Consider the following 27,702-nt stretch of genomic DNA (forward strand, 5'->3'; position numbering starts at 1 on the left):
GCTTAATGGATATTGATCCGTTTTCAGTTAAAAGTAGTTGCCTTTTGCCCTGATATTAGATTTTCTTTTAAAGCGTCACTTTCCGGCTTCTTTCTTAACTCGTTCACATCTGTGCTGGTAGTTGCCACCTACTCAGCTGACAAAACAGATAAAAGATTTAATTCATTAATAAAATAATTGTAAACTTTGAAACTGAGTTTCCATGTAAACACAAAAATAATGCAAGTCAACTTTGTTATAAGCTCGTGTTACCTTGGTTTTGGCGTTATATGAGCACATACAAGTGGTTTACGCATAGTTTCATGCTACCAAGAGGTTTAGTCATCATTAAACCTTACTGCTTTTTGTGCACTTTGTAAAAATAACTTGGTCAGTGCATCCGGTGGGGCCCCTGCCAATAGCAACTCATTATAAAGTGTTTGAGCCTCTTCAAATCCCCGAGAACAGTAGCCACTTATTAGAGATGTATATGCAACAGTATCTGGTTGTATACCGCTTTCAATCATATCAAAGAAACAACGCCAGGCATCCTGAAGGTTGTTTGATTTACAATAATGATCAATCAAAACCGTGTAGTAAATAACATCAGGAATCAACTCTTGCATTTTAATCAAATATCTCTTTTCGCTCTCGTTTTCTCCACTGCTACGTTTTTTTCGTTCCACTTTAGAATGACCATCAAATAATACTGTACAAGTTATGATATCAGGTTGTATACAGCAATATATCATATCATAGAAAATATCATGAGCTTCTTTTACGCAATTCACCAGAAAATAACCATGTATCATAATCGTGTAGGATACGACATCAGCTGGTATTCCTCTCGCATTCATCGTATCAAAAACCCAACGGGCCATTTTCATATCTCCAGCCCGACAATATGCAGCTATTAATTTACTATACATAATCTTAGACAGTACACATTCTGATTTTAATATCGTTTTAAACACCTTTAATGCTCTATCAGTTTCACCTTTTTCACAGAGGCCACTAAGAAGTTTCAAGCAACATTTTTTTTTCATTAGTGGCTCGGATTTTCGTTGCTTGGATAAATCATGAAAAAGTTCATAAGCTTTTTTAAAATTATTTGAGTCACAGTACCCGTTCATCAAAGCAACATGATTATTGAAGCTCTTTTCTTCAAGATTACTAAAAAAAAATTGCGCTTCCTCTACCTTTCCACCTTTACATAAGCCCTCAATTACAATATTATGTGTAACACTTGTGGGCTCTAAACCCAGGGCTTTCATTTTATGTAAAAGAATCATTGTCTCCTCATAAAGCCCACATTTTGAGTACCCGTCAATAAGCACGTTGAAAGTAGCTGTATCGGGTTTTAAACCCTCCACATTCATCTTGTTAAAGATTTCACAAGCACTTTTAAGGTCTTTAAGATTACAATATCCTTTTATCAAAGTTGTGTAGTGCTTAACATCTGGATTCATTTTGTTTGATTTCATCACTTCCAGCAACACAACCGCATCACTCATTTGACCTAGTTCACATAAAGCATCAATAGCAATTGCAAAGGAGATCTCATCAAGAAAAACCCCGGATTCCAATGCGTCTATGAATTGGTATACAGCTTCAGACAACTTCCCCAAACGACACAAACAATGCATGATCGTGCTCATAATAACACAATTCGTTTTGATACCGTTTGCATTCATATCATCACGAAGAGCCAAGGCCTTTTGAATCTCCTTGTTTGTACAGTACCCTTGGATTAATGCCCCGTAACAATAAGCATCAGGCACAATGCCTGACCATTTCATATCAAAAAACACGTTCTCTGCATCTTTTAACTTCGACTCTCTTACAAAACCGCGAATAACAGAAGCATAAGCAAAAATATCAACGGGTAAACGTGACTCTCTCAAAATTTTAAGCAACACATAACCTGAGTCTGCGTTTCCGTTTGAGGAAAACCCATCAATATATGAACCGAAAGTGAACGTATTAGGCTCGACTCCAGTTTCCTGCATTTCTCTTAACACATCTTCAGCTTCTTTCACACGTCCCGTCCTGCATAACCCTTTAACCACAATCCCAAACGTGTACACATTCGGACAAAAACCATTCATCTTTAAATGTTCATAAACCGCCACAGCCGTATCTACCTCACCCTCTTCAACCAACCGGTTCATAAACAGATTACACGTAAGCACAGACGGAACAAACCGACCTTGTATCCTCAACAACACCTCAAACGCTTCACCAAACTGCCGAACACTAATGTACGCCTTAATCAAAGCATCAACCGCTAAAGCCAACAAATTCCGATCATCCACATTAATCTCCTTCACCAACTCATCAAATAAATCCGAAATCGTAAACCCAAAACCCAAACCCCCATTTTTATCCTCGATAACCTCTAAAAACAAAGCCTTTAACCGCTTAATCATACCGTAGTGACACATAAACCGTATAACAGCCATGTAAGTTGTAACATCATGGGCAAAACCACATTCTTTCAACTGGGCGATGAAACCCAAGGCGGTACCGGGCTGTTCTTTTAAGTAGTCTAGTGTTTGGGTAACAGACATTTTATCAAACAGTTGGTGGGCATGATCAAAAAAGCTAATATTTTTGTTAATTTTGGGAAATGGGTGGGTTTCTTCTGACCCGGAATCTGATACGTCGGATAAAGGTAACTGAACAAGTGATGAAACTGAACTGAATCGGAAAGATAGGTTATATTTGGGCAAATTCCGGCGAGAAACTGACCTGATTAAAGGAACCCACATCCACATGGAGATGATAACATTTGAATTGAATTTGGTTATTGAGAATCTATTGGTTTGAAACCAATGTGTTGTTATTGAGATTGAAGCCTGTGGAACAAGGGTTTATGGGGTTTTACGGCGGAATGATACAAGAGAAAACAAACAATTTAAAAACTTAAATTATAAAACAAAAAATATTAGTTTTACTAAACCAATAATAACTCAATCAAAGTTCAGGGTTAAAACGTAAATCAATTACAAATCGATTACAAATATTAGTTTTGCTGAAACGAACTGAAAAATCGCTTAAACGAGTTGTTAGGTGCTTAAACGAATTGAAAAAATCGCTTAAACGAGCTTTTGCTGTTAAAACGAGCCGTAACGTGTTGAAAACGCGCTGATTCGTTGGTCCAAAAAAAACTGACCCGAAACCCGTTTTGACCTTACCCGTTCTAACCCGAACCTGTTGACCCTAACCCATTCCGACCCGAACCAAAACAACCATTTTTTTAAGTTACCGTTTCGACCAAAAAAATTTTGAACATTTTTGCATTTTTTTTTTCAATTTTTGCAATTTATTGCAATTTTCCGAACTTTTTTTGCAAATTTTCAGAATTTTAAAATTATATTTCGCATTTTTACTAATTTTCGCAACCTTTAAAAGTTATTATGCAAAGTAAAAACATTGAAAAATTAAAAAAAAAACTAGATTACCAACTATCCAGGTAAAATATCTAGGATTGGAACAAAAATGAAAGTTTAATGACCTGATTGAAACAAAAGTTTTTATCAGTGACCTGATTGCAACAACTTTCAAAGTTTAGTTACTATTTTACGGAGTAATCCCTTTTTAGGAACGTTAGTTAATCGTTTAAAGGAAAAAAATTGTTAAAGTGCAGGGGTCGTATGAAAATAATATTAAAGTTCAGGGTTATAAATATAAATAAGGAAAGGAAAGATTGGTTTAATAACACATCGTCCAGCGGCCCAATGAGGAATTAATATTGTTTACGTTATGTGATTTTGTTATATATAGAATAAATAAATGAATGTAATACGAAGTTACAATACAGAAGTTACAATACATACGTCTCGTAGTGAGTAGAGTTGTTAGCGACTTAATAAGTCGTGGTTATTTAAGTGATACGAGGTTTAATTTATATTGATCACTGGTGATATTCAGGGTTACATAATTTGGTGAGATTTTCAAGTGTTTTTTTAGTAAAAGATTCATCATTTGAAGAGAAAGTGAAAACGATGTAACACAAATCTATGAATGAAATACTATTTTAGATTTAAAGAAAGATACGTACAACTAAGGCTATAGTTGATCATTCCCACTTTGATGGGGTGAAAAGTTTATCAGAAATTCAGAATACAATAAACTAGAAGGTCAATGGTTCAACAACCTCTGCAAGTGTAATATTTAGTCGTTCAAATACAAATAAAAAAAGGCTATAGTTGACCAAAGTAGAAAAGATAATCTAATCGGTGATCATATAGCAAAAAATAAAAGTACAAAATTCTAATTTAACCATAACAATCGGCGCCTTAACCAAACGATACGGTAATATCTTTACCCGAAACATAATTAGTATACAAAAAAACAAAGAAAAAAAATATATTAGACCATAGGCAAGCCGATAAGATGTCAAATGATATATAGCCCCATATAAATCTACCTGTGATCATGGCTTCTCTTATATCCTGAAAGGTGTTTCCTAGAATCAACTGAACTAACTGTTTTACCATCTCCATGTTTTTCTGTATCTTGGTCAACTGCTGACTTTCGCCTTCGTTGCAGGTCCTCAACATGCCGCCGCCACAAAGATTCTCTATCTTTCCTTGGCATTTTGTTGTATCGTGTGTCGTCTTTGAGCAGTTGTCTGGCTGTTGACCATGAAGTAAAAACTGTTTTACCGTCTTCATATTCTTTTGTAGCTGCATCTGCGGTTATTACTTCACCTAACAAAGCTTTGTATTCATTTGCACATCTCTGAAACACGAAAGCACACAAGGTTAAAAGAAACACAAATCATGAAAAACTGTAAAAAGTCTAAATTTGTGATTTGAAGCGTTTAATACAACTTACATCGTACAATGACTTAATGTGTTCACGAAAAAGCTTCTCAAGATCTGATTGGTCTAAGTATGAGTTGGCTGCACGCCCTTGAGGATCCTTCTCTAGTTTAGGCTTCGCATCTGTCCATGAAACCTGAACAAAAAATAAACATCAAGAAATATCATCACCAATTAAAACTATTTAGATACGAAATATTGCCTTAAAAAAACTTTGATAAAAGAATACCTGTGAATCTTTAATCGTCTCCACAAGTAATGCTTGATACGACTCAATAGCTTCCTTTCTGAGAGTTTTTGAGCGCACCCTCTCGACTTCTTGTTCTTCTCGCTCTTTTCGCTTACGCAATACCCGCTCTCTTTCCCTCAATTTCTCCTGCGTTATTTATAAAGTAAGAATTTATGATGACCATGACAAACCTGTTTTGAAATACTACGTTTTGTGTGTACCTCCTCATCACGTTTTGCCTTTGCTGCCCTTTCAGCTTCCACATCAGACTCCTTTAGCTCAGAAATATACTCATTAAATATATCTTCCCTGTCCTCATGCTTAACAGACTTGTATCGAGGATCATTTCTAAATATATCCTTAACCTTCAAGATTAAAAGTAAAAAACAAATTAATATGTGATCAATGAATAAAACCAAATTTCAATATAAATATATACACATTTACTAACCTTGGACCAACGAGAAGCTGGGGAAATGTCCTTGTTTTCCCTAAGCATCGACTTGAAACTAGAAACAAGAGCTGCACGTTTCGCACGAGCCTCTTCTTCAACAGACCTCTTTAGTGCAATAACCCTGTAACATAATAAATATTAGGAATTTAGAAACAACATAAAAGCCCATGAATGTCATGAAACGTTTTGCTAAGGCTCATTTATAAAAATTGCAAATATAAAACAAGTACAACTAGTTACCTTTCATTTAGTAACACTTCACGTTCTTTTCTGTCCAGGGCCTCAAACCTTGGATCATGGCCCCATTTTCTTTTAAAAGTTTGATAATCAGTGTTGTGGTTGATATCCTAAAAGATAGATGACAACAAAGGCAACAAATTATAATTCAAATTACTTAAAATTTAATTTGTATTATGGGTTATGATTAAAAAAGGACTTATGAGATTTAAATTAGAGACAGACTTAAATCAAACCTCCTTCGCCTCATCCAGCAACTGTTTGTAACCTTCGATTGCTGCCTTCTGCGCTGCTCGTTTTTCTTTGCGTTCTTCTTCAGCACGTGTTCTTACAAAATGATCAAATATGGCTCTTCGAGCACTATAACTTGGTATTGCCTGCAAGAAGAATATTATTTCTAAAATTAACAACAGTAAAATATCATGTTGGTAACCTAACAAGTGACAAATATTGGACTTTGGCAAACCTTAAAACGCGGATCAAACACAAATTTAGGAAGTTCCTTCTCCCATTTCGAAAATGGGGCCACCCCACGCTCCTTGAGCATCTCCTATATATTCCACAAGTAATAGACTTAATATTAAAAAAAAGTATAAGAACAATGTTTGCTTTACAATAACAATAATTAACTAAATAAAAATACCCTAAACTGCATAGCACGATCCTCTTTAGTTGGTCCAGTGTCCACATCATCTGAATCTGAAGAGCTGTTGGAAATATTTCCATCACCATTATCATCTTTAACCTTGTCTTTTCCATTCTCACTATGTGAGCCCTTCCCTACTTGATCAACTGGTGTAGAGCCATTCAGATCAGATTCAGTGGTAGCTGGAGCTGTGGAATCTTGCAGTTTCTTTTTTATCAAATCAAGTGCAGATGATGAAACAGGAGATATGGCATCACGACCACCTGTGGTAATAGCAGGGGCATTCAAGCTTAATGGACCAGATCCTTTTTCAGTTAAAGTGGTTACATTTGGTACTGATACTGATTGTTCTTTTAAAGCGTCACTTTCCTGCTGTTTTCTTAGCTCAGTCACTTCTGCGGGTATTTGCCAGCTGCTCAGCTGACCAAGCAGATGAACAATTAGTTTATTGTATAGATAGTTACGTGTCAATATAGAAAATATGCAAGTCAACTTGAAATAGTAAAACTTTATTAAAGCAAATAAGCTTGTGTTACCTTGGTTTTAGAATTGTAGTAGTATCTTTTCCCGTCATTTGTGGTAACTAATGACCAATCTGTGCCAGCACACTTCTCCCTGAAGAAAGTATAAAATAAATTAAGAAAACAGAAACCTACAGTAAAGTAATGAACGAAAAGATATAGAAGTTTAAAGCATCTAAAAGGTGAGATAATTAGGGTTCAAAATGCACACAGCAAGAAGAGAACCCATATATAGCGCAAATGTGAGATTGTGAGTAAAATAATGCTACAGCAGAAACAACATTAAAACAAGAGCCAATCCCTAATACCCTAAAAAATAACACTCTATTTTAATGTGTTTCATTTCATGGAAACCTGACTTTGGCAAGTAGCAATAGATTGAAAAATAAAAAATAAAATTCATTGTAAATGCTTTTGTTTTGATACTGGCCAAGGTTGTAATCACCATATAACTTCCTAAAAGCACTGATATAACCTTACTCAAGAACAGCCAAAGATCTATGTTATCAATTATATTTCTCTCCATAGAGGAAAGATCAATTCTATAATACCATAATCATACTTGTTCATTTCAAACTTAAACATGAGTACGGATGAAAAGGGAAAAAAGCGGTGTAAACAAACGAAATATGCAAATCACTCACCATGAAATTGGAGTCGGTTGTGCAAAAACTTTATCAGGCTGCCAACAGGAAGTATAAAACAAAAAAAGAGAAAAGAATATATTAGTTCATTCAGGAAAGGTACACATAGAACAATAGATTAGTACAGTGATGCTATCAAGCATCATGTTGTTTACAAATTAAGATACCTAACAGAAAAGACAACTACGTTAATTTGAATGTGAGATTAGAGAAAGTCAGAAAACCACATTAACTAATAGTTCCCTTTACTTCCCTATATATTATATGTAAGGGACTAAGGGTAAAATCAGCAACATTTCTTATCAATAACTTTAACCTACATGAGTGAAGTGTTGAACAACTATAGAGTACAATTACCAAAGGCATCACAAACTAGGGTATTAAACACGCATATACTTATGCTGTATACAGTCAGTTTTAATATTTATCATATTATGCACAGAAAATAGGCAAGACAACAAAATGTACCTCTCCCTTAAAACCAACAGGTTTCTGGTATGTGGACTGTCCTGTCACAGCATTATAATAGTATATGATTCCTGTTTCAGTCCTGTGTGCTGACCAAGCATCCAGCACATCACCAGCAACAGATTCTTCCTTCACACCAACAGCATTTGGGGGCTTGCTATTGTCTGCAAACATACATGTACATAAATACCCAAGCGGGCAATATTATGTTCTGAAATCACAAATTCGCAATATTCACACATACAAGTCCCTGGAGGTAATTCGTGTGGCATGCTGTCTGAAACACCATTTGAAGTACCAGGAGGCTGAGCATTGGATGGTGGGACCGATGGCAGTGGCATGCGTTGAGCTGGCGAAAGAAAGGGTCCAGAAAAAGTAGGTGGATATGGTAAAAGCTGTGATCTTGACAAGGTTCCAGCTGGTGGAGGTTGAAGCCAGACTCCCTGAGGGGGGGCAATCATGGGAGGATTCGAACCATAGGTGGCATAAAACGGTTGCTGAGATGAACTAGGTTGAACAGGGGTAGCTGGAGGTCGTCCAGGTGGACCAGGTGTTACAGGAGTCCTTGGTGCACCCAAAGGCGGTTGAAAAGGCGGTCCAGATGGAATCCTAAATGAGGGTGAAGCAAAGTTCGGATTTGATGATGTGACACCTAAAGTTGAATAAGCATGCTGTGAAACAGAATGAGGGGCGGATGAGGCAGAAGACACACTAGGCCCTGTAATACTCTGTTACAAATAAGTCAACCATGGCAAGTTAGTCTCAAGATGAGGCTTCTCGGCTTCTCGATTATAAACAATTTGCTCCCCACAAAAACAACTAGCTTACACGGCATCATTAAGATTATATTTCCCAAAAAAAGGTGCATAATGGCATTCAAGTACATTCAAATAGGATAGAAATTTAGCTATGAACACAAAACCAAAACAATGAGCAACGTTTATCATTATAAAATTATATCAATTTGCATCCTAAGTATGTCTGCGTCAAATGTCAAATTGTGTTTATTTTCTAATGGAAGCAGTAACAATAAGCATCAAATTCTTCTAAGTTCTAACAATACCCAAGTTGTAGCAACAGCCAACTTACCTAACGTGATTTGTCCCATGTCCAAGTCATTTGTTACAGAAGTAGTTTGCATGTAGACTAATTATGATCATAGTGTACATACTAACTACCAAATAAATAAATAAAACTGCATAACCTATGATTATGTCAACATCAGGAGTAAAATGGTGTAGCCAATCATGTCTGCAGAAAACTTCATTTATAAAACTTAAAAAGATGTACATACAGACTGATCCTTCTGAGGTAACTGGTGATTTCCATTATATGAAAAATTAGCAGCATTAGATGACACTTCTCTTGGAACAGTAAAATGGCCTGACTTGTGTAGCCATTCCTTGCAAAAGTGAACCGGAGTGTGTCGGCTGTCCAGGAACAAGAACAGGAGGTTGCAAAGATGTAGCAGAAACAGAGACATTTTTAGACACTTCAGAATTTGCTGAGTCAGCCGCCTACAACGAAGTAAAAAAGAAAGACATCAGAAATATGTAAAGCAGCTAACAGAAAACATAACTAACAGTCTCCTTAGACTCTTAGAGAATTAACTAGCTTAATACGTTCATAAGTCTTCATATGTTGGAAAAGGCTAGAAGGTTTATAACTTTAATTCAAGAATGTGAATTAACGATAGTTTTGTAGTTATCCCTACCGTTGACGAATGGAATGAAACAATCTCGGCTTGTGGAACGTTGTATGAGAATGAAGGCCCATAACTAGCAGGAACAGGAGGTGGAGGTCTAGGAAGAGATGAAGATCTTGGTGAATTTATCATAGCCTGCAGTTATAATCAAAAAGTTAGCTGGCAAAACATACACAAGGATTGCAATGATTTTAAATATTATGTGACGTAGTTTAGTATTTGATTGAAAATTTAAAACACTTCCAGCAACACAAAACGATAGGTTACAAAGGGGTCCACTAACAGTGCTGGATGATGATTGATGAGGGCTCTCAGAATTTATATTAGCATTTGGAGGCACATTGTATGAAAATGAAGGGGTGGAAGCAACATGACCATGTGAGTTAACATGATTTGCTGAGTCAGAGTCATGCATTGACTTAGTGCCTGCAGTGTCTTCATCCTTTAAGGTGGGTGTACCAGCAACCGAAGCAGGTGCAGCAGTTGGATTCAAAGGTGAAGAAGATTTCCCTTCAACAGGTGGCTCAGAGCCATGCCCTTGAGATGTTGATTCCATTGTCTTATCTGCAAAATTATATCCAGAAAAGAACAAAAAATGAAATTCATTAAACACTGATTTTCTAAAACAACTCTAGTTAATGTCTCCACTTTTAAATGCAATGTTCAACGTAGTCTATGGTATGAGCATTATTATATGATATGGTAAAAAAACAATCAAAGTTGGCCTTATCCAAGTTTTATAAATTCACCATAGTATCCCCACTTAAACCAACTCCATCCCACTATCGTCTAGAGGTTCCTTAAAGTAAAGGAGTCTGACTCAAGCACCAGTAACCAGTATTATTTGCTAATTGTATATTATTAACAATATTGTTACAATAGGATAGTGGCTCCTGGATGTAGCAAACCACTAGCATGCCGATGTGACTAATCAGTAATCACAGATATCATCATAATTTCAATAAGCAATATGCAATTTACACATCTATTTTTTTTTAACTTAAATCTAACAAAACTCAACAAACTGTGTGTACAACCAAACACGACAATTACAACATTCAATCTTGAAACATAAAGCATTTAATATTTTAAAACAAGTAGATATACAACAACCACATCAAAAAATTATCTACACTGGAACAGCAAGCGTGCAGCTTAATTTTTTCAACAGAAACATAGGTGTAGAGTAAAGAACCAGTGACTTCTCGTATATATATAAGTTACCAGCTATGGAAACTAGTACTATGGGTATGCAAAAAGTCAGCTAGGTTTGGTTATGGAGGCTTAACCATAACCGAGGTTTGGCTATGGAAGACTGCTAAATCATAACCATCATAATCATAACCGAATGTTCAGTTTTGGTTAAGTTCGGTTAAATGTCCAGTGTATTTTTTATGTTTTCTTTTTCCTTTTGTTCTAGATAAAGTTGGTTGGGTCATGGTGTTCCAAGCTCAATTATGATGTTTCGGTGTCAGTTATAAACAGGTGGAGTATAAATTTAAATGCTCGAAGCTGAAAATATTGGTGTATAAAATGAAAAAAACATAAGGTTCGGTTAAAGTCGGTAAACGGAGACACATTAACTGTACAGTTGAATACTGAACTTTTAATCAGAAACGGTATAAATAGAGCAATCTAATTTAACTGAGAGGCTGTAATGAATGGTTTTGAATAAGTTAAAGATATAGCACTAGACAGTAACAGAGTAATTACGCTAATTACAACTGAATCGCATATGGTATTTCGTAACATGTGATTATTATTATTATTATGAATTACAAATTAAAACACGTTGCATTCTTAATAGTGTAGAAAACTATACTGATAAAATTGCAAACGAACCTGTGGTTAGAGCTCAAATGACGATGCGGCAGGCAGCGACGGTGGAGTACACCGGCGACGGAGCAGAGGGTTTTGTGGTGGATTCAATTCAATTCAATTCAATTCAGTTAGGGCTTTCTTTTTGTTTTGTTTTGTTTTGTTTTGTTTTGTTTTTACTGCTAGCTAGCTGCTCAATTCCTAAACCCGTATTTGATTTATTCGGTATTATGGATATGGATTGTAGACTTATGGATCGGGTTCGGGTTTTTTTTCTTTATGCAACTAAACAATTGTCGTTTACATGTATAAAGTTTGTAAATTGTAAATAACTTGGCAGCGGGTAGAATATTCGGTGATCGGTTCGTCGGCAGAGACCTGGCTTCGCGTAGCGAAACGTAACCACAAAGTGTTACGTCGCAGTTTCATCGTCATTTTCATGTTTTACCGGATATTACTTTTGGCTTAGTAATTTGTTAAAAAAATTATTGGTTTTCTGGATAGTGCTTATGTCTTAGTAAGTTGTTATCCAATAAGCATTGATTTTATGTTTTACGGAATAGTACTCTTGGCTTAGTAAATTATAAAAAATAATAATAATAATATTAGCTTAGAAAAAACAAAAGTAGTTGTGAAAACTCACATGCATTAGCATCACCTTTGTTGCACTGACTACTTAATGGCTTATGCTAAATAAGACAAGAGTAACATTGTAACTAAGAGGTACGTATTTGTACATTTCATAAACTACTAGTTTGAGACTCGTGTATTACACGGGTAATTAATAAAAATTTTAAACTTTAACCATTAAGTGAAATACATTCAACAATCATATATTGTTAATACAATTACAATTAATATTGAAATTACATAAATTAGATAACTAAAATTACACAAATATGTTACAAATAAGTAAAAACTTTATTTTACACTACATTTGTGATTGTGTTAATAGGTATACATTGTTTATCAAAAATCAAAATATTTAGTCCATGTGTGTTTGTAACTCTTAATAAGGTGACATATATGTATGTTTATAACTCTTGATATAGCCACATATAGTTGTCCGTGTGACAAAAAAGGTTCCCCAAATACATACCAACTCTATATAAATGATAATATATCTATGAAATTATTAAAAAAAAATATTCATACATATAAAATATCATAGCTTTTAATCAATTAATATGATATCATTTGAGAACATCTGCTCATGTTTTTTTTTTTAAAACACGATCATCCCAAAAATCATATTACCTACACTTTGATGTTATAGTCATCCTTAGAATCTTTAGAATTTAAATTGATTGATCATGATAAATTTGTTGTCATTAATATTATGTGTATGACAAATTTATATTTTACAATTAAAAATTGTATAATCAAGCAACATAAAAACCAAAAATTAAACTATAACAAAATGATTTGTTTCATTCATATGAATGTAATTGCCAGGAAAATGACAAATACATATTAGCCTTATAATCATGTTTAAATAATAGTGATTATTCTTTATTAGAATAATTTTAGAAGAATTTTAGAAGATTTAAAGTTGCATAAAGTGATTCTTATATATAATAGTTGGAAGTAGGACTGTCACTTTTACCCGTAACCTGAAACCCAACCCAAGAAAACCCGAACCCAAACTAACCCGGCCCGAGAAACTCGAACCCAAGAAAATACTAGCCCGAACTTGAACCAAAGTAATTCAGGTTGGTTCTTGGGTCAGAGTTCTAGGTTTCGAGTCAACAAAAATAAACTTTTAATTTTTAAATCATATATATATTAGGTATTAAAGGGTAAGCCTTAGTCGTTGGCGTTATCAGGATTTAATCCAAGTCGATTGTTCTCATTCCACATATAATGAATCAATTGTTTATTTTTTTTTATTATTTTGAATATAAACCATAATAAACACTTTAATTATGTACTAACCAACATGTAACACTAACATAACCTCAATTCGTTGTATTTGTAGAAAAATAAAATTAATAAGGTAATATAATATAGGAATTATGTAAATAACTAATGAAAACGATATTCTAGGTTTCAAAATCCTAAATGATTTTTGGAAAACGAAAATAATGGAATGGAACTGAACCAAATTTTTTGGTTTAAAATATCAAATGCTTTTAATTAAGTAATTTATCTTATAAGACATGTTAAATTAAATATATTAGAATGTATAGAAAAAATATAAATCAAGTCATAAAACATATGTTTCTGAAGTATTTTGCTCTGAGTTATGAAATAAAATATTAAAAACTAAATATTGATCTTCTTATTGCTAAAACGCTTTATACTACACAAAAAGTCATATAAATAGATGACAGATGGTTCATAGAGTAAATCGTTATACATATAGATTATAATTATACTATTCAACTTCAATGATTTAATGATAAACACCAAGATATATGTGTATAATAGGTATTCTCCATGTTTGTAATATTTATACAAAATATTTGTAGAAAATTAAGAATATACACATTTCATGAGTTCAAATGCATAAGAGAAAATTTTAAATCCAAATTTGAAACTAATCTATCTATTCTAATAAAATACTACAACTTTTGCCACTTGTCAAGCTCATAGCCCTCTGACGGGTGGTCCATGGGACAACCCTTAATTGATTTAAAGCCGTAATAATCATGATATGAATTTGTTTATTTTGTGGAATTAGATAACTACGGTATTATTGGTGAATTGTAGGTTTAAAGGTGGTTCCGGGGCTATTATGGAGTATACCGAGGCAACCGCATGAGCCGAAGACGCGCGAGTGGTCAAAATAAGTGAAAATGAGAAGGCGCGGTGGAAGTTCACCGTGGCCCACGGTCCAGACCGTGAGCCACGGTACAGATGTGCAAAATGGAACAGAGGCCACCGTACCGTGGCATCTGTGAACACCGTGAGGACCACCGTGACCCACGGTTCCACCGTGGGCCACGGTCCAGCTTTTCAAGAAATCCACCATGACCCACGGTGTAGACCGTGGGCCACGGTTCAAGTCGTAACTGTTTTTTTTTCCTGCATTATTTTTAGACGTTTTTGGAAGTCTTTTCATTATCCTTCATTAAAACGACCTAGGAGCGAATTTGTGAGAGCAAGAAGAAGATTTTGGTGATTTTAATCATTTGTTTGGGTTTCTGATTCATTCGATTAACCTAATTGATGTGATGATTAATCAAACGATGTGCGGCTAGTACTTTTATTATTCTCTCCCGAATTATAAGGTTTTCTAGTTGGATATTTGTTAATTGTTTATGTTTTTGATGAGATAGTATTGTGATCATATGATTATTGTGCTACGGTGATTGTGTGTTTGTTTTGTAATGGTTAGTATGGTATAATTCATGTTCTTGACTATCCGTTCTTGGTGCCATAGGCAATCGAGATTTAGTATAAGAGAATTAGGGTTTGCAATACTAAATTGATTATTGAGTGACAACCTTGTGTTTTTGTAATCCAAGTACTTAGTCCTCGTTTATCACATCTAAACGCATTTTCACGAACTATAATCGTGTAGTTCATCTCATAAGTAAACATTAACTGTATCAACATTGGAAACCTGAAATCGGGAGAGAGCATTGTTTCTCTATTGTTTAAAACTTGTTTAATTATTTCAGTTATTTCCATTAATCAAAACCAAACAACCAACTATCTGAATTTAATTTTTGCATTTAGTTTAATATAGATAAATTTCATAACTACTTTGTAACACAATTCCACAAACTCCCTGTGTTCGATACACGTTTACCGCTAGCTAATAGTTGTAATCGGTTTATTTTTTAGTGAGTCTTCGACCTCACGACAAATTTTGGCGCCGTTGCCGGGGAGTAGTGCGCAACGTGTGTTAGCTTTAGTAGTTTTTGTTTGTTATTTTTGGGTTTACGCTGGTTGTGTTAGTGTGCAGGTACCTACAGGTGTATGCATACTAGAAGATCTAACAGGTCATCACCGTTAGTTATTGATCCCGAGATTGACAAAACACTTCGAAGAAACCGAGTCTTACTTAGGGTGAATAAGTTTCTTGGTTCTCCAACAGCATCAAACAACATGGATTCACCAGTTCCCACTTCGGGTCAACCAATCCCGACTACACCTCCACCAAATCCACCTCCACCGATTACTACTAATATACCTACAGTATCAAGTGAACTCCAACCACCACCCACAACTGAACCCATCAATGCTCAATTCACCTATGCAACATCATCCACATTGCCACCTATTACCAACCTTTTTCCTACCTTTGGTGCGTCATCATCATCTCAACAATATCAACCACCACCACCCTTTCAACAATCACAATCAACCTACCAATACCAACCCCAACCATTTATGCAACATTCAAGATCACAAGGTGATGGATATGGATATGGGTTTGACAGTGAATTCGAGGGGTATGAAGTGGAAGGTTACTACACGGGAGGTGATGGAAGCCAAAGGGTAAATCTGGGAAATTTGGCCTATAGTCAATGGCAACATCCGGAATCGGTGCAAGGGTTTAATAGACAACCACCACCGGTTGTTCAACAACAACCTCAACAACAACCGGCGGTTGTCCAACAAAACGTGCAATTACCGATTCAACAACAAGCTCAACAACAACCACCGATTGTTATTCATCAACAGGTTCAACCGCCACCAATTATCCAACAACCGCAAGGGCAACCTTAAGTTCCATAATTTCAACAACCAATGCCCCAACCACAGTTTCAACAACAGTTTGTGCAGCCAAGACCCGTTTATAGACCAATGGGTCAACCAAGAGTACCAATGGGGGTACCAAGAAGGCACGCAAGAGAGATGGTTAGGGTGATTAAAGCCCATTTTCGACCCATAATTACTAATAATCTGTCTCCGGTGGTTATTCCTCTCAATCATCAAGGGAGGACATTTGAAGTAAGAACCAATTCCCTTCAAAGTCTCCCGAAGTATTCAGGTCTAGCAACGGAGGAACCTTACTTCCATTTAGAGGCATATGACTCCATTTGCAACACAATTGGGGGTCAAGGTTTTACATCGGATGATGTGAAGTTGGTTCTATTTCAGTTCTCATTGGAAGACAAGGCAAAGAGATGGTTTTATACTTTGCCTTCCGCGTCTATTTATACTTGGGCCGAAATGCAACAAAGATTTTTAGAAGAATTTTACACGGCCCAAAAGACCAATGATGCGAGAAGAAGTTTAAGAACCTTCCAACAACAAACGGGGGAAATGTTTCATGAAGCATTCGAGAGGTTCAATATGATGATCAAGAATTGCCCTCATCACGATATTGCTTTATGCGAGTTGTTGAATGCGTTTCATGAAGGGTTGAGTAAGGAGGATGAACGGGATTTGAGGTCGATCACGAATGGTACATTTGGTACCAATTATGAACAAGACGATTGGGCATATTTGGAACAAATGGCGGTTACATCAAAGAGAAAGGCCCAAACCAGAAGAAGAGCAAGACCGGCGATTGGTAGACCGCAAGTGCAGGCCGTTGAAGAAGGAAATGTACAAACCACTAATCAAGTAATCGATGTTTGTACAAATTGCAACGAGTTGGGTCATGCAACGGAGGTGTGTGGGGTAGGTCAAGCACTGGTGGAAGAGGTGAATGCACTTCAAGGGGGGTGGTAGAAATTACAACATGAACTCCAACACCTACCACCCCGGGTTAAGAAATCACCCGAATTTTCGTTATGGAAATCCGGCCACTCAATCTAACCCGAATTTTCAAGGAAGTCAAAGCAATTATGTCACTCGCCAACAATATAATAACCAAGGTAATTATCATGGCGGGAATAATCAAGGATTTCAAGGTCAAGGGGGTGGCGGTCAACGGGTCAAAGTTCATCTAGTGGATATGAGGTTATGGACATGTTGAAGTTGATGCAACAAGACATGCAACAAAGAAATCAACTTGATGAGGTTAGAATGCAAAAGGATGAAGTAAGAGATAAAGCCATCCAATCGTTGACCATACAAATGGGTCAACTCGCAACTGAGGTGTCCTACTTGAAGAAGAATAAAGGTCAATTGCCAAGCGACACAAAGGTAAATCCTTCTCATAACTCTTCTCGTAATGTTCCTATTAATCACGTTAGTGTTTTACGAAGTGGTAAAGAATATAAAAAAAAATTATCACCGGGTGTGGTTGATGGGGAATTTGAGGATATTACGGGTAATGAAAGTGATGATGAATAGTAACAAACAAACCCACTAAACATGTCCCTTTTGAAAAACCGTTACAAAATCCGGGTCAAACTTCAAATTTAAACGATAAAAATAAGGAAGTAGAACCAAAGGTGGTTCCATTTCCTTCGGCTTTACTTGACCCGGGTAAGAAAAACTTCATTTCAAGAAGGGGTCCTCAAAAAGAAGAGATGTGGGAAGTTTTTAAACAAGTAAAGGTAAATTTACCTCTATTTGAGGCAATTAAGCAATTACCCGCATATGCAAAATTTTTGAAAGAATTATGCACTCAAAAGAGGCAACAAAAAGTGCCTCTACGAGTGGATTTAACTGAGCGGGTAAGTGCGGTTTTAAAAGGATATCTTCCTCCTAAGCTTCAAGATCCTGGAACGCCATTAATTAACATTCAAGTAGGCGATTTTCTAATGTCTAAGGCGTTACTAGATCTTGGGGCCGGAGTAAGTATTCTTCCAGGTGTTTATACGACCAATATGATTTTGGTCCTTTAAAACGAGTTGAGACAACGGTTGTGTTAGCCGATTTGTCCCATAAACTCCCCCGAGGAATTGTGCGGGATGTGATAGTAAAAGTTGAAGAATTTTACTATCCGGTTGACTTTTTGGTCTTAGACTACTCATCAGTTGATTCGACCCAACAACAAAATGTTATATTGAGTCGACCGTTTTTAAACACCGCTCATGCTGTTATCGACTGTCGATCGGGTACAGTTGATATGGCTTTTGGAAATAGGAAAATGAGATTAAATGTGTTCACTAACGGATCTAATGCTTTATGTGGTGATGAGTGTTTCATGGCAGATATTGTTGACATGTGTGAACCGCATGATTATGAGGAAGATGCTTTGGAAGCATGTGTTTGTGATTTTTCTGAACAGGTACATCTTTGTGCATTGAGGATGGAAGAGAAAAATCAAGACGTGTTGGCGATAAAAGAAGGACGACCACCATGGACTCATCAAATTGAAAGTCTACCGGCCGTGATCGATTCGGGTACAAAACCGTCATTGGAAAGCCCACCAAAACTGGAATTGAAGGATTTGCCTAGCCACTTGAAGTATGCGTTTTTGGGGGATAATGACACATTACCGGTCATTATTGCATCTAATTTGGAAGATGCCCAAGAACAGGAATTGTTGAAGGTGTTGAAGGCGAATAAAGCAGCCATAGGTTGAACAATTGCCGATTTAAAAGGCATTAGTCCATCTATAGTTATGCACAAAATAATCACCAATGAGGAGGCAAAACCAACCCGAGAGACTCAAAGAAGGTTGAATCCCAATTTGAGAGAAGTTGTGAAGAAAGAAGTAATAAAGTGGTTGGATGCGGAAATCATCTATCCCATCTCGGTTAGCGCATGGGTAAGTCCTACACCAGGTGGTACCGAAAAAGCAGGTATACAGGTAATTAAAGATGAAACCGGTGAACAAATTGCCACCCGACTGATCACCGGGTGGCGAGTTTGCATTGATTATCGTAAATTAAATGCCACTACATCTAAAGACCATTTTCCATTACCTTTCATTGACCAAATTATTGAAAAATTATCGGGTAAAAAAATATTACTGTTTTTTGGACGGGTACTCGGGTTATAACCAAATTGCTATTCACCCGGATGACCAACACAAGACCACTTTCACCTGTCCGTATGGCACTTTTGCTTTTCGGCGAATGCCATTCGGATTGTGTAATGCCCCGACCACATTCCAACGTTGTATGATGAGTCTTTTTTCGGATATGGTCGGGGAATCACTTGAAGTATTTATGGATGACTTTTCAATTTTTGGTTCAACTTATGAAACTTGTCTCAATGAATTAGAAAAAGTTTTAAAAAGATGTGTTGAAACAAATTTAGTTCTAAGTTGGGAGAAAAGTCACTTCAAGGTGCAAGAAGGTATCGTGTTGGGTCACGTGATTTCGGAAAGGGGAATGGAAGTGGATAAGGCAAAAGTCCGGGTAATATCATCTTTACCATCACCTAAAAACATTAAAGGGGTAAGGTCATTTTTGGGGCATGCGGGTTTTTATAGAAGATTTATGTAATTTATTGTTAAAAGATGCACCTTTTGATTTTACTAATGAATGTTTGCAAGCGTTTGATGTTTTGAAGGAACAGTTGGTGAAAGCTCTCATTCTACAACCACCGGATTGGTCAAAGCCGTTTGAGATCATGTGTGATGCTAGTGATACTACTATCGGAGCGGTGTTGGGTCAACGAGTTGATAAAAACCGGTGGTCATTTATTATGCGAGTAAAACATTATCCGAAGCGCAACTTAATTATACAACAACCGAAAAAGAGTTGCTTGCGGTGGTGTATGCTTTGGATAAGTTTCGCTCGTATATTTGGGGGAGTAAGGTGATTGTTTATTCGTACCATAACGCGGTTCGATATTTGATGGAGAAGAAGGATGCAAAAGCACGGTTAATTCGATGGGTATTGCTTTTGCAAGAGTTTGATTTAGAGGTTCGGGATAAAAAGGGGTGTGACAATGTAGTGGGGGATCACCTATCCCGAATTCCATTAGAGGGTGTCGATGACCCGATGGAGATAAACGAACGGTTTCCCGACGAACAATTGTTAGCCGTGTCAACCGCACCGTGGTATGCCCACTTTGTGAACTATTTAGCAACGGGGTCTATTCCAAGTCATTGGGTGAAGAAAAGAAGACAACGGTTCATGGCCCAAGTGAAACAATATTTTTGGGATGAACCGGACTTGTTCAAAATTGGTTCGGATCAAATGATAAGAAGGTGTATTCTCGATTCTAAGGTACAGGAGATTTTGACTCATGCACATGCATCGGCATGTGGAGGTCATTTTAGCGGTCAAAAGACGGGTTACCGGGTGCTCCAATGTGGGTTTTGTTGGCCCACAATTTTTAAAGATGCAAGTGAGTATGCCCGACATTGTTTGAATTGCCAAAAGTTGGGTAGTATCTCGAAACGGGATGAAATGCCATTGCAACCGATTTTGGTGTTAGAGATTTTCGATGTATGGGGAATTGACTTTATGGGCCCGTTTCCAAACTCGAATGGATTTTTATATATATTGGTTGCGGTTGATTATGTGTCCAAGTGGGTAGAAGCGGTAGCAACAAGAACCAATGACCATTCGGTAGTTTGCAAATTCATTCAATCCAACATTTTTGCTCGGTTTGGTATCCCACGGGTTATTATTAGTGATGGTGGGTCACATTTTAAGAATTTCAACTTTGGAAAGCTTTTAAAGAGATATAATGTGAATCACCGAATTGCTACTCCTTATCATCCACAAACAAGTGGACAAGTCGAAGTGTCCAATCGCCAAATTAAAGAAATCTTAATGAAGACGGTGCGGGTCGATAGAAAGGATTGGTTTTCTAAGTTAAATGACGCATTGTTTGGGCGTATCGGACCGCTTACAAAACTCCTATTGGCACAACTCCTTATCGGTTAGTTTATGGGAAAGGGTGTCATTTACCAACGGAGTTGGCACATAAGGCGTTTTGGGCGATCAAGAATGTCAACACGGATTATAAGGAAGCGGGTGAATTGAGAAAGTTGAAGTTGAATGAGATTGAGGAAATCCGGGATGAAGCGTATGAATGTGCTTCCACGTACGAAAACAAATTAAAGAAAGTCCATGATGCAAAGTTGAGAAAACGGACTTTTGAAGTGGGTCAAAAGGTGTGGTTGTATAATTCAAGGCTAAAGTTATTTCCGGGTAAGTTAAAGAGCAAGTGGATGGGCCCATATGTCATCACAAAAGTGGGTCAATTTGGTGATGTGGAGATTGAAGATGTTCAAGAACAAACAAAACAGGTGGTGAACGGTCAAAGACTTAAACCGTACTTGGAAGGAAAGGACATCAATATGCTCGATGTGGACCGGGTGAGTTTTTTATTACGCTCACCGGATGAGGAAACGAATTAAAGGGCCAAGGTATGTTGTATATTTTAGTATGGGTTAATTTAGTTTTTATTTAAAAATTGGTTTTAAAAAAATTACCTTCTTCGCTTTGGAGTTGTCCAAATCAAGTGTGGGGAAGTCCTTGTGATTTTTTTTTACCGTGTTGAGGACAACTCGGTTTTTTCATGGGGGGTAGGGTAAATTTTATTTTTATTTTAATTTGGTAAATAAGTTTTATTTATTTTGTTCTGCTTGGTTCCTTATAAATATATATATATATATAGGTATTGGATCATTTCAGAAGTGTTTTTACAGCGAGAAGTACGAGAAGTGAAGGTGTAACTCCATTAATCCCTAATTTCACTCCTTTTCTTATGTGTAGGTGCGTTGTGTTGGTGCATATGTATGTGTGTAGCTACGTATGTTTGTATATGTGTATCTATGTTTGTATGTGTGTAGGTACATAGGTTTGAATGTGTCTCGGTACATTTATTTGTTTGTAGGTTGGTTTGAATGTATAATTAAGACGTAAATACAACCAACATACATATATGTATGTAACATCATATGAAATGGAGTGAAATTAGGGATTAATGGAGTTATGCATACACTTCTCGCTGTAATATCACTTCTCGCAAGATCCATCCCCTATATATATATATATATATATATATATATATATATATATATTAGTGAACCGTGGACCACGGTGGTTATCGTGTGACACGGTTAAGGGGAGCACCACGGTACGGTGCCCTCTGTTTGTTTTTGCACAAATCAACTGTGGGCCACGGTCCACTTCGAATCAGCAAACATATCTGATGCAACCGTGACCCACGATTGGACCGTGAGCCACGGTTCGATCACGACTGCATACTAAGGGCCGGGTTTTGGTATTGATAAACATAAAAAAATTAAGTTTACATCAATTCTAAACCACACAAACTACCTAACTTCATCATTTTCACCACAAACCACCAATTTTCACCTTGTTCTTCCTTAAAACCCATCTTTATAAACCCTAACTCTCAACTTTAAACCTTCATATCTACCTCATATCTCCATCAATTAAACTGATTTATGGGTCTAAATTGGCTAGAATTTCACAAAGGTTTCGATTATACCATTGAAATTGAAAAAATCCTTTGTTTTGTTGGTCGATTTTAGACATATAGAGTCCGAAAATTTGTGAAATTTGTGGGGTTTGGTTGACTTTAAGGCTTTCTTTATCTACATCTCCTATAACATCAAGGTATGGATTTTTTGGTCATTATTAATGGTATATTGCAATGTGTTTGTAAGTTTTTCATGATTGTTGCTATGAACCCAATTGCTTGTTTGAGTAATGAGTATAATGACTATATGGTATGGTTGTGGATAGTAGATAATTGTTAAAAAAATATGTTTGTTATATTGATTGGTTGGAAATTATATGTTGAAGCAAGTGTTGAAATTTTTGGTCAAGTGATTATCCACAACCATAGTAACAAGCAAGTGTAGGGAAGTTTATGTTGACTAAACTTGGTTTGTTGGGTTGTTTGATGTGTGTAGATGGGTAGAACCGCTGACAAGGGAAAGTCAAAGGCATCAACTTCTAGTGGTCGAGCAGCCCAATTAAAGAGGCAAAGAATGCAGGAAGAGCAAGCAAATGTGCAAGTACAAACGGTAAAACCCACTTGGAGAGGTGGGGGATTGTCAAGTACGTGTTGGAATGGCAGCCGGAGCTGTTTATTGATAAGATGGCCACCTTGCATAAACGAATTGAAGGATATATGTGTGAGAAGGAGGTAAACGATCCCGGTTTTGAGGCTTTTGGGATAGTTGACAAATTTGAAGCTTTGGGTTGGGAAGCAGCCCTTAAGTGTTACGATGAGGAAGTTAACACGTTGTATGATAGAGGAATTGAAGAATGGGTTTCCACATTGAGATGTCCTCCCTACAAGAAGGGACACGATATGAAATTAATTGGATCAGTGGGTGGACAGGAAGTCGTGATGTCCTTTGACACATTCAATCAAATCGCTCTTTTTGACAGTAGACCAAGCACCTCATATATTTACCCTTCTGTCAAAGAATTGTTTGAATGTCCTGACAAGCACACCCAATGGTACAACATGTTAACAAAGGTGGTTAGACCAAGAGAAGGTTTTAGTGATCAGATTAGGAGAAAAGATCTTAAGATTGAGGCGAAGTTGTTGATGTCCATTTGCTTATATAGTGTGGTGCCCCGTCGGGGGGACATTTCGGTAGTGAGGAACAGTGATATTCCAGTTTTGTACGCATTGATGTGTGGAAAGCCTCTCATTTCTTTCCGATATTTAGTAATGCACAACATTTGGAATAGTCGAGAAAGTAACAAGCGGAAATTAATTCCGCATTGTCGACTGATTACAGCATTGCTGAAGAATCATGGTGTGATAACTGATGAGTCGGTGGGAATAACCAAGGTGTTCAAGGAATTTAAGTTGTCGGATTTGCCGGGTTGGAATTACACACAAACCGATAGGCACCACGTACTTGTGAGTGATAAGGTGAGGTGGAGTGTAGTAAGAGAGGATGTTGAAGTGAAGGAGGATGAGGAGAGAGAACAGGTGGAAGAGATAGGTGAGCTCGATTACATGGATGTGGGCGGTGGTAGTAGTTCCCAACACGGGGGTTGGGATTATTCGGAAGGTTATAATTCTTATGGTAATAATTGGGCCCATGAGGGGTCCATGAATGAGGTGGTGGAGAGGCATAGGCCCTCCACATATGAGAATTGGTCGGATGAGTCACGCGCATTATTCGACCATCAAACTTTTATGGGGGCCTATGCTGAACGGGCCGAAAAAGAGAGGCACGACCGGTTGTAAATGTGGAACCGTGCCAATGCATATGGGCGGGAACATGAGATGAACATGAGGTACTTGGATGATTGTAATCGGAGGATGCATGATCAGTAGCATGCAGGTGAACCGATCGTGTCGGATCCACAAATGGTAGATTACACAACTCTACCCCCGTATGACGGTTCGGTACGATATCCCGAACCACCAGTTCATCACTCCATGTGGATCAACCCGATGCAATCAATGGCACCACCACCACCACAAGAAGAAGGAAGCAGCAGCGGCGATGTGGCGTTTAACTTCGGCCAGTTCTCAGAGTTCATGACGTTATCTTTGGGCCGGCCCACCCGCCTTACAACTGATCGAGCCGCATGATGCCAGGTGAACACTGTTCTGTATATTACTGTATAGTTGTATTTTGTTTTGTGTCTTTATGTGTTTTTGGGTGGATGGGTGGTGGACAAAATACTTTTGATTAAGTATTAAAGGGTTGTGTTGAAAAGAGGGTGGTGTTTATGAAGTAGTTGTTTTATTTTTCTCAAAACCGTACGTTGGGGACAATTTATCCCAAGTGTGGGGATGAGGAAATTTTCGTTTGTTTTGAAAAAAAAATTCGTTAAAAAAAAAGAAAAAGAAAAAAAATCAGAAAAATTGAATTTAAAAAAAAAATGTGTTTAAAGAAACCGGAAAGTGGTAAGATGGCGGGGTGAAGTTTTGGTCCCTTTTCACGGTCACAATTCCTTAAATAACATGTGTCTAGTTGTTTAAAAAAAATTAAAATGGACCGTTTAGATGGGATAACGAGTCATGGGGACGGGTACACATGTTTCATATCAGCAGCCTAATTCCTCCGGTACGTGTGTGAGATTTGCTTTATATATAATACACATATAATATATAGTATATACACATGTCATATGAGTGTCATTATAGAGAGTAACCAGTATGTCCATGATATCTAGAACTTGGTTGTCTCATGCATTTCGAGATCTTAATATCACCACCTGTATGGAGAAATAGGACTTTAGAAAACCCATTTTATATTGGCCTTAAAAAATAAAAAAAATAAAAGAAATAAAAAAAATAAAAATACTCCCTACCCTATATTATCCCTTAGGAGCCAAGTTTGTGCTTTTTCACTTTCATTTGCTAAACCCACATTATAAGCCATGTAAGCCTTGACCTTTTTGTTTTAACCCTGTGGATGAAACCCGGTATGTTAAGAGTTGTATATAAGTTGTTTGTCGAGCATAGTACACAATGTACATATGTCTCGGGTCAGTTGTTTGTATATATTAATGTTAGTATTTATAAAAAAAAAGCTGGAAAATCAAAGAAAAGCTCAAAAAGAGTCGATGTTTGAGTAGTATCGTTTGTAAATAATTGTGAGTGAGTTGTTTGTTTGTTAAATAAATTGGGTTTCATCCACCATAAGTCACTAAATAAATCCGCTTCCACACCCTAACCTATGCCACAACAAAACCTTTAGTTCTATTCTCTATGCAACCGGTGGGTAATGGGTGGAGATATGACTTGCTTCCAAGCTTATTACATTGTGTTCATACTTGGTATTGAGGGCAGAGAGATACTAGCATATTTTATACTGGTCCAGATATTAAACTGAGAGGAGAGATGTTATATTATGAGGGGTGTGATCATGTGTGCCCTAACCGGAAACAAAGTACACTCGTTTGGGCGGTTCCATAGTTTTAAATTGTAACATCAAATTATTTGATGGGTTATCAACTTTGACAGTGTCAGTTCTTAGGAATAGGGTATGACTTGGGACCTTAATCGAACCGGTTTTGTGGTAAGATTGGTGGATACAAGTTGAATGGAATAAAAAGGTTTGTGTCGAGATGTTGCTTGAGGGCAAGCAACGATTAAGTGTGGGAATGTGACGGGTGGTCCATGGGACAACCCTTAATTGATTTAAAGCCGTAATAATCATGATTTGAATTTGTTTATTTTGTGGAATTAGATAACTACGGTATTATTGGTGAATTGTAGGTTTAAAGGTGGTTCCGGGGCTATTATGGAGTATACCGAGGCAACCGCATGAGCCGAAGACGCGCGAGTGGTCAAAAGAAGTGAAAACGAGAAGGCGCGGTGGAAGTTCACCGTGGCCCACGGTCCAGACCGTGAGCCACGGTACAGATGTGCAAAATGGAACAGAGGCCACCATACCGTGGCATCTGTGAACACCGTGAGGATCACCGTGACCCACGGTTCCACCGTGGGCCACGGTCCAGCTTTTCAAGAAATCCACCGTGACCCACGGTGTAGACCGTGGTCCACGGTTCAAGTCGTAACTGTTTTTTTTCCTGCATTATTTTTAGACGTTTTTGGAAGTCTTTTCATTATCCTTCATTAAAAACGACCTAGGGGCGAATTTGTGAGAGCAAGAAGAAGATTTTGGTGTTTTTAATCATTTGTTTGGGTTTCTGATTCATTCGATTAACCTAATTGATGTGATGATTAATCAAACGATATGCGGCTAGTACTTTTATTGTTCTCTCCCGAATTATAAGGTTTTCTAATTGGATATTTGTTAATTGTTATGTTTTTGATGAGATAGTATTGTGATCATATGATTATTGTGCTACGGTGATTGTGTGTTTGTTTTGTAATGGTTAGTATGGTATAATTCATGTTCTTGACTATCCGTTCTTGGTGCCATAGGCAATCGAGATTTAGTATAAAAGAATTAGGATTTGCAATACTAAATTGATTATTGAGTGACAACCTTGTGTTTTTGTAATCCAAGTACTTAGTCCTCGTTTATCACATCTAAACGCATTTTCACGAACTATAATCGTGTAGTTCATCTCATAAGTAAACATTAACTGTATCAACATTGGAAACTTGAAATCGGGAGAGAGCATTGTTTCTCTATTGTTTAAAACTTGTTTAATTATTTCAGTATCAAAACCAAACAACCAACTATCTGAATTTAATTTTTGCATTTAGTTTAATATAGATAAATTTCATAACTACTTCGTAACACAATTCCACAAACTCCTTGTGTTCGATGCCGCTTACCGCTAGCGATTAGTTGTAATCGGTTTATTTTTTAGTGAGTCTTCGACCTCACGTCACCCTCCTCACTATTTTCAACAAATTTCCATATATGGTCCTTATTTTTAAGTCATTTCAATATATCATTCTAAGTTTATGTTTATTAAATGTAAATACTAATTGATTCATTCATTAACATTAATAGTGAAATAAGGAAATATCAAAATCGAAGT

At 36.9% G+C, this 27,702-nt stretch overlaps 2 protein-coding genes across 2 annotated transcripts; both read right to left on the reverse strand.

The window, feature by feature from the left end:
* Nucleotides 1–294: 294 nt before the first annotated feature.
* Nucleotides 295–2,829, reverse strand: LOC143623620 (uncharacterized). Its single transcript, XM_077094472.1, has one exon. It carries the CDS (start codon nt 2,754–2,756, stop codon nt 318–320), a length of 2,439 nt encoding a protein of 812 aa, XP_076950587.1. The 5' UTR covers nt 2,757–2,829; the 3' UTR covers nt 295–317.
* A 1,436-nt stretch (nt 2,830–4,265) lies between these two features.
* LOC143623621 (pre-mRNA-processing protein 40C-like) lies at nt 4,266–10,293 on the reverse strand. Its single transcript, XM_077094473.1, is given in 17 exon segments — nt 4,266–4,725; nt 4,822–4,944; nt 5,038–5,184; nt 5,259–5,402; nt 5,489–5,612; nt 5,732–5,838; nt 5,965–6,105; nt 6,195–6,278; nt 6,372–6,794; nt 6,911–6,989; nt 7,540–7,577; nt 8,008–8,171; nt 8,252–8,735; nt 9,302–9,386; nt 9,388–9,524; nt 9,722–9,847; nt 9,996–10,293. Coding segments are annotated over 17 exon segments (2,997 nt in total). The 5' UTR covers nt 10,269–10,293; the 3' UTR covers nt 4,266–4,407.
* Nucleotides 10,294–27,702: the final 17,409 nt, after the last annotated feature.

The sequence above is a fragment of the Bidens hawaiensis genome, unplaced genomic scaffold, assembly GCF_021521415.1.
Source record: "Bidens hawaiensis isolate Kalapana, Puna unplaced genomic scaffold, B.hawaiensis_p1.1 tig00003506_1, whole genome shotgun sequence".
Classification (NCBI taxonomy): domain Eukaryota; kingdom Viridiplantae; phylum Streptophyta; class Magnoliopsida; order Asterales; family Asteraceae; genus Bidens; species Bidens hawaiensis.

Coding starts and splice junctions, on each gene's coding strand:
- LOC143623620 (XM_077094472.1), bottom strand. CDS start 2,756: ATGTGGATGTGGGTTCCTTTAATCAGGTCAGTTTCTCGCCGGAATTTG.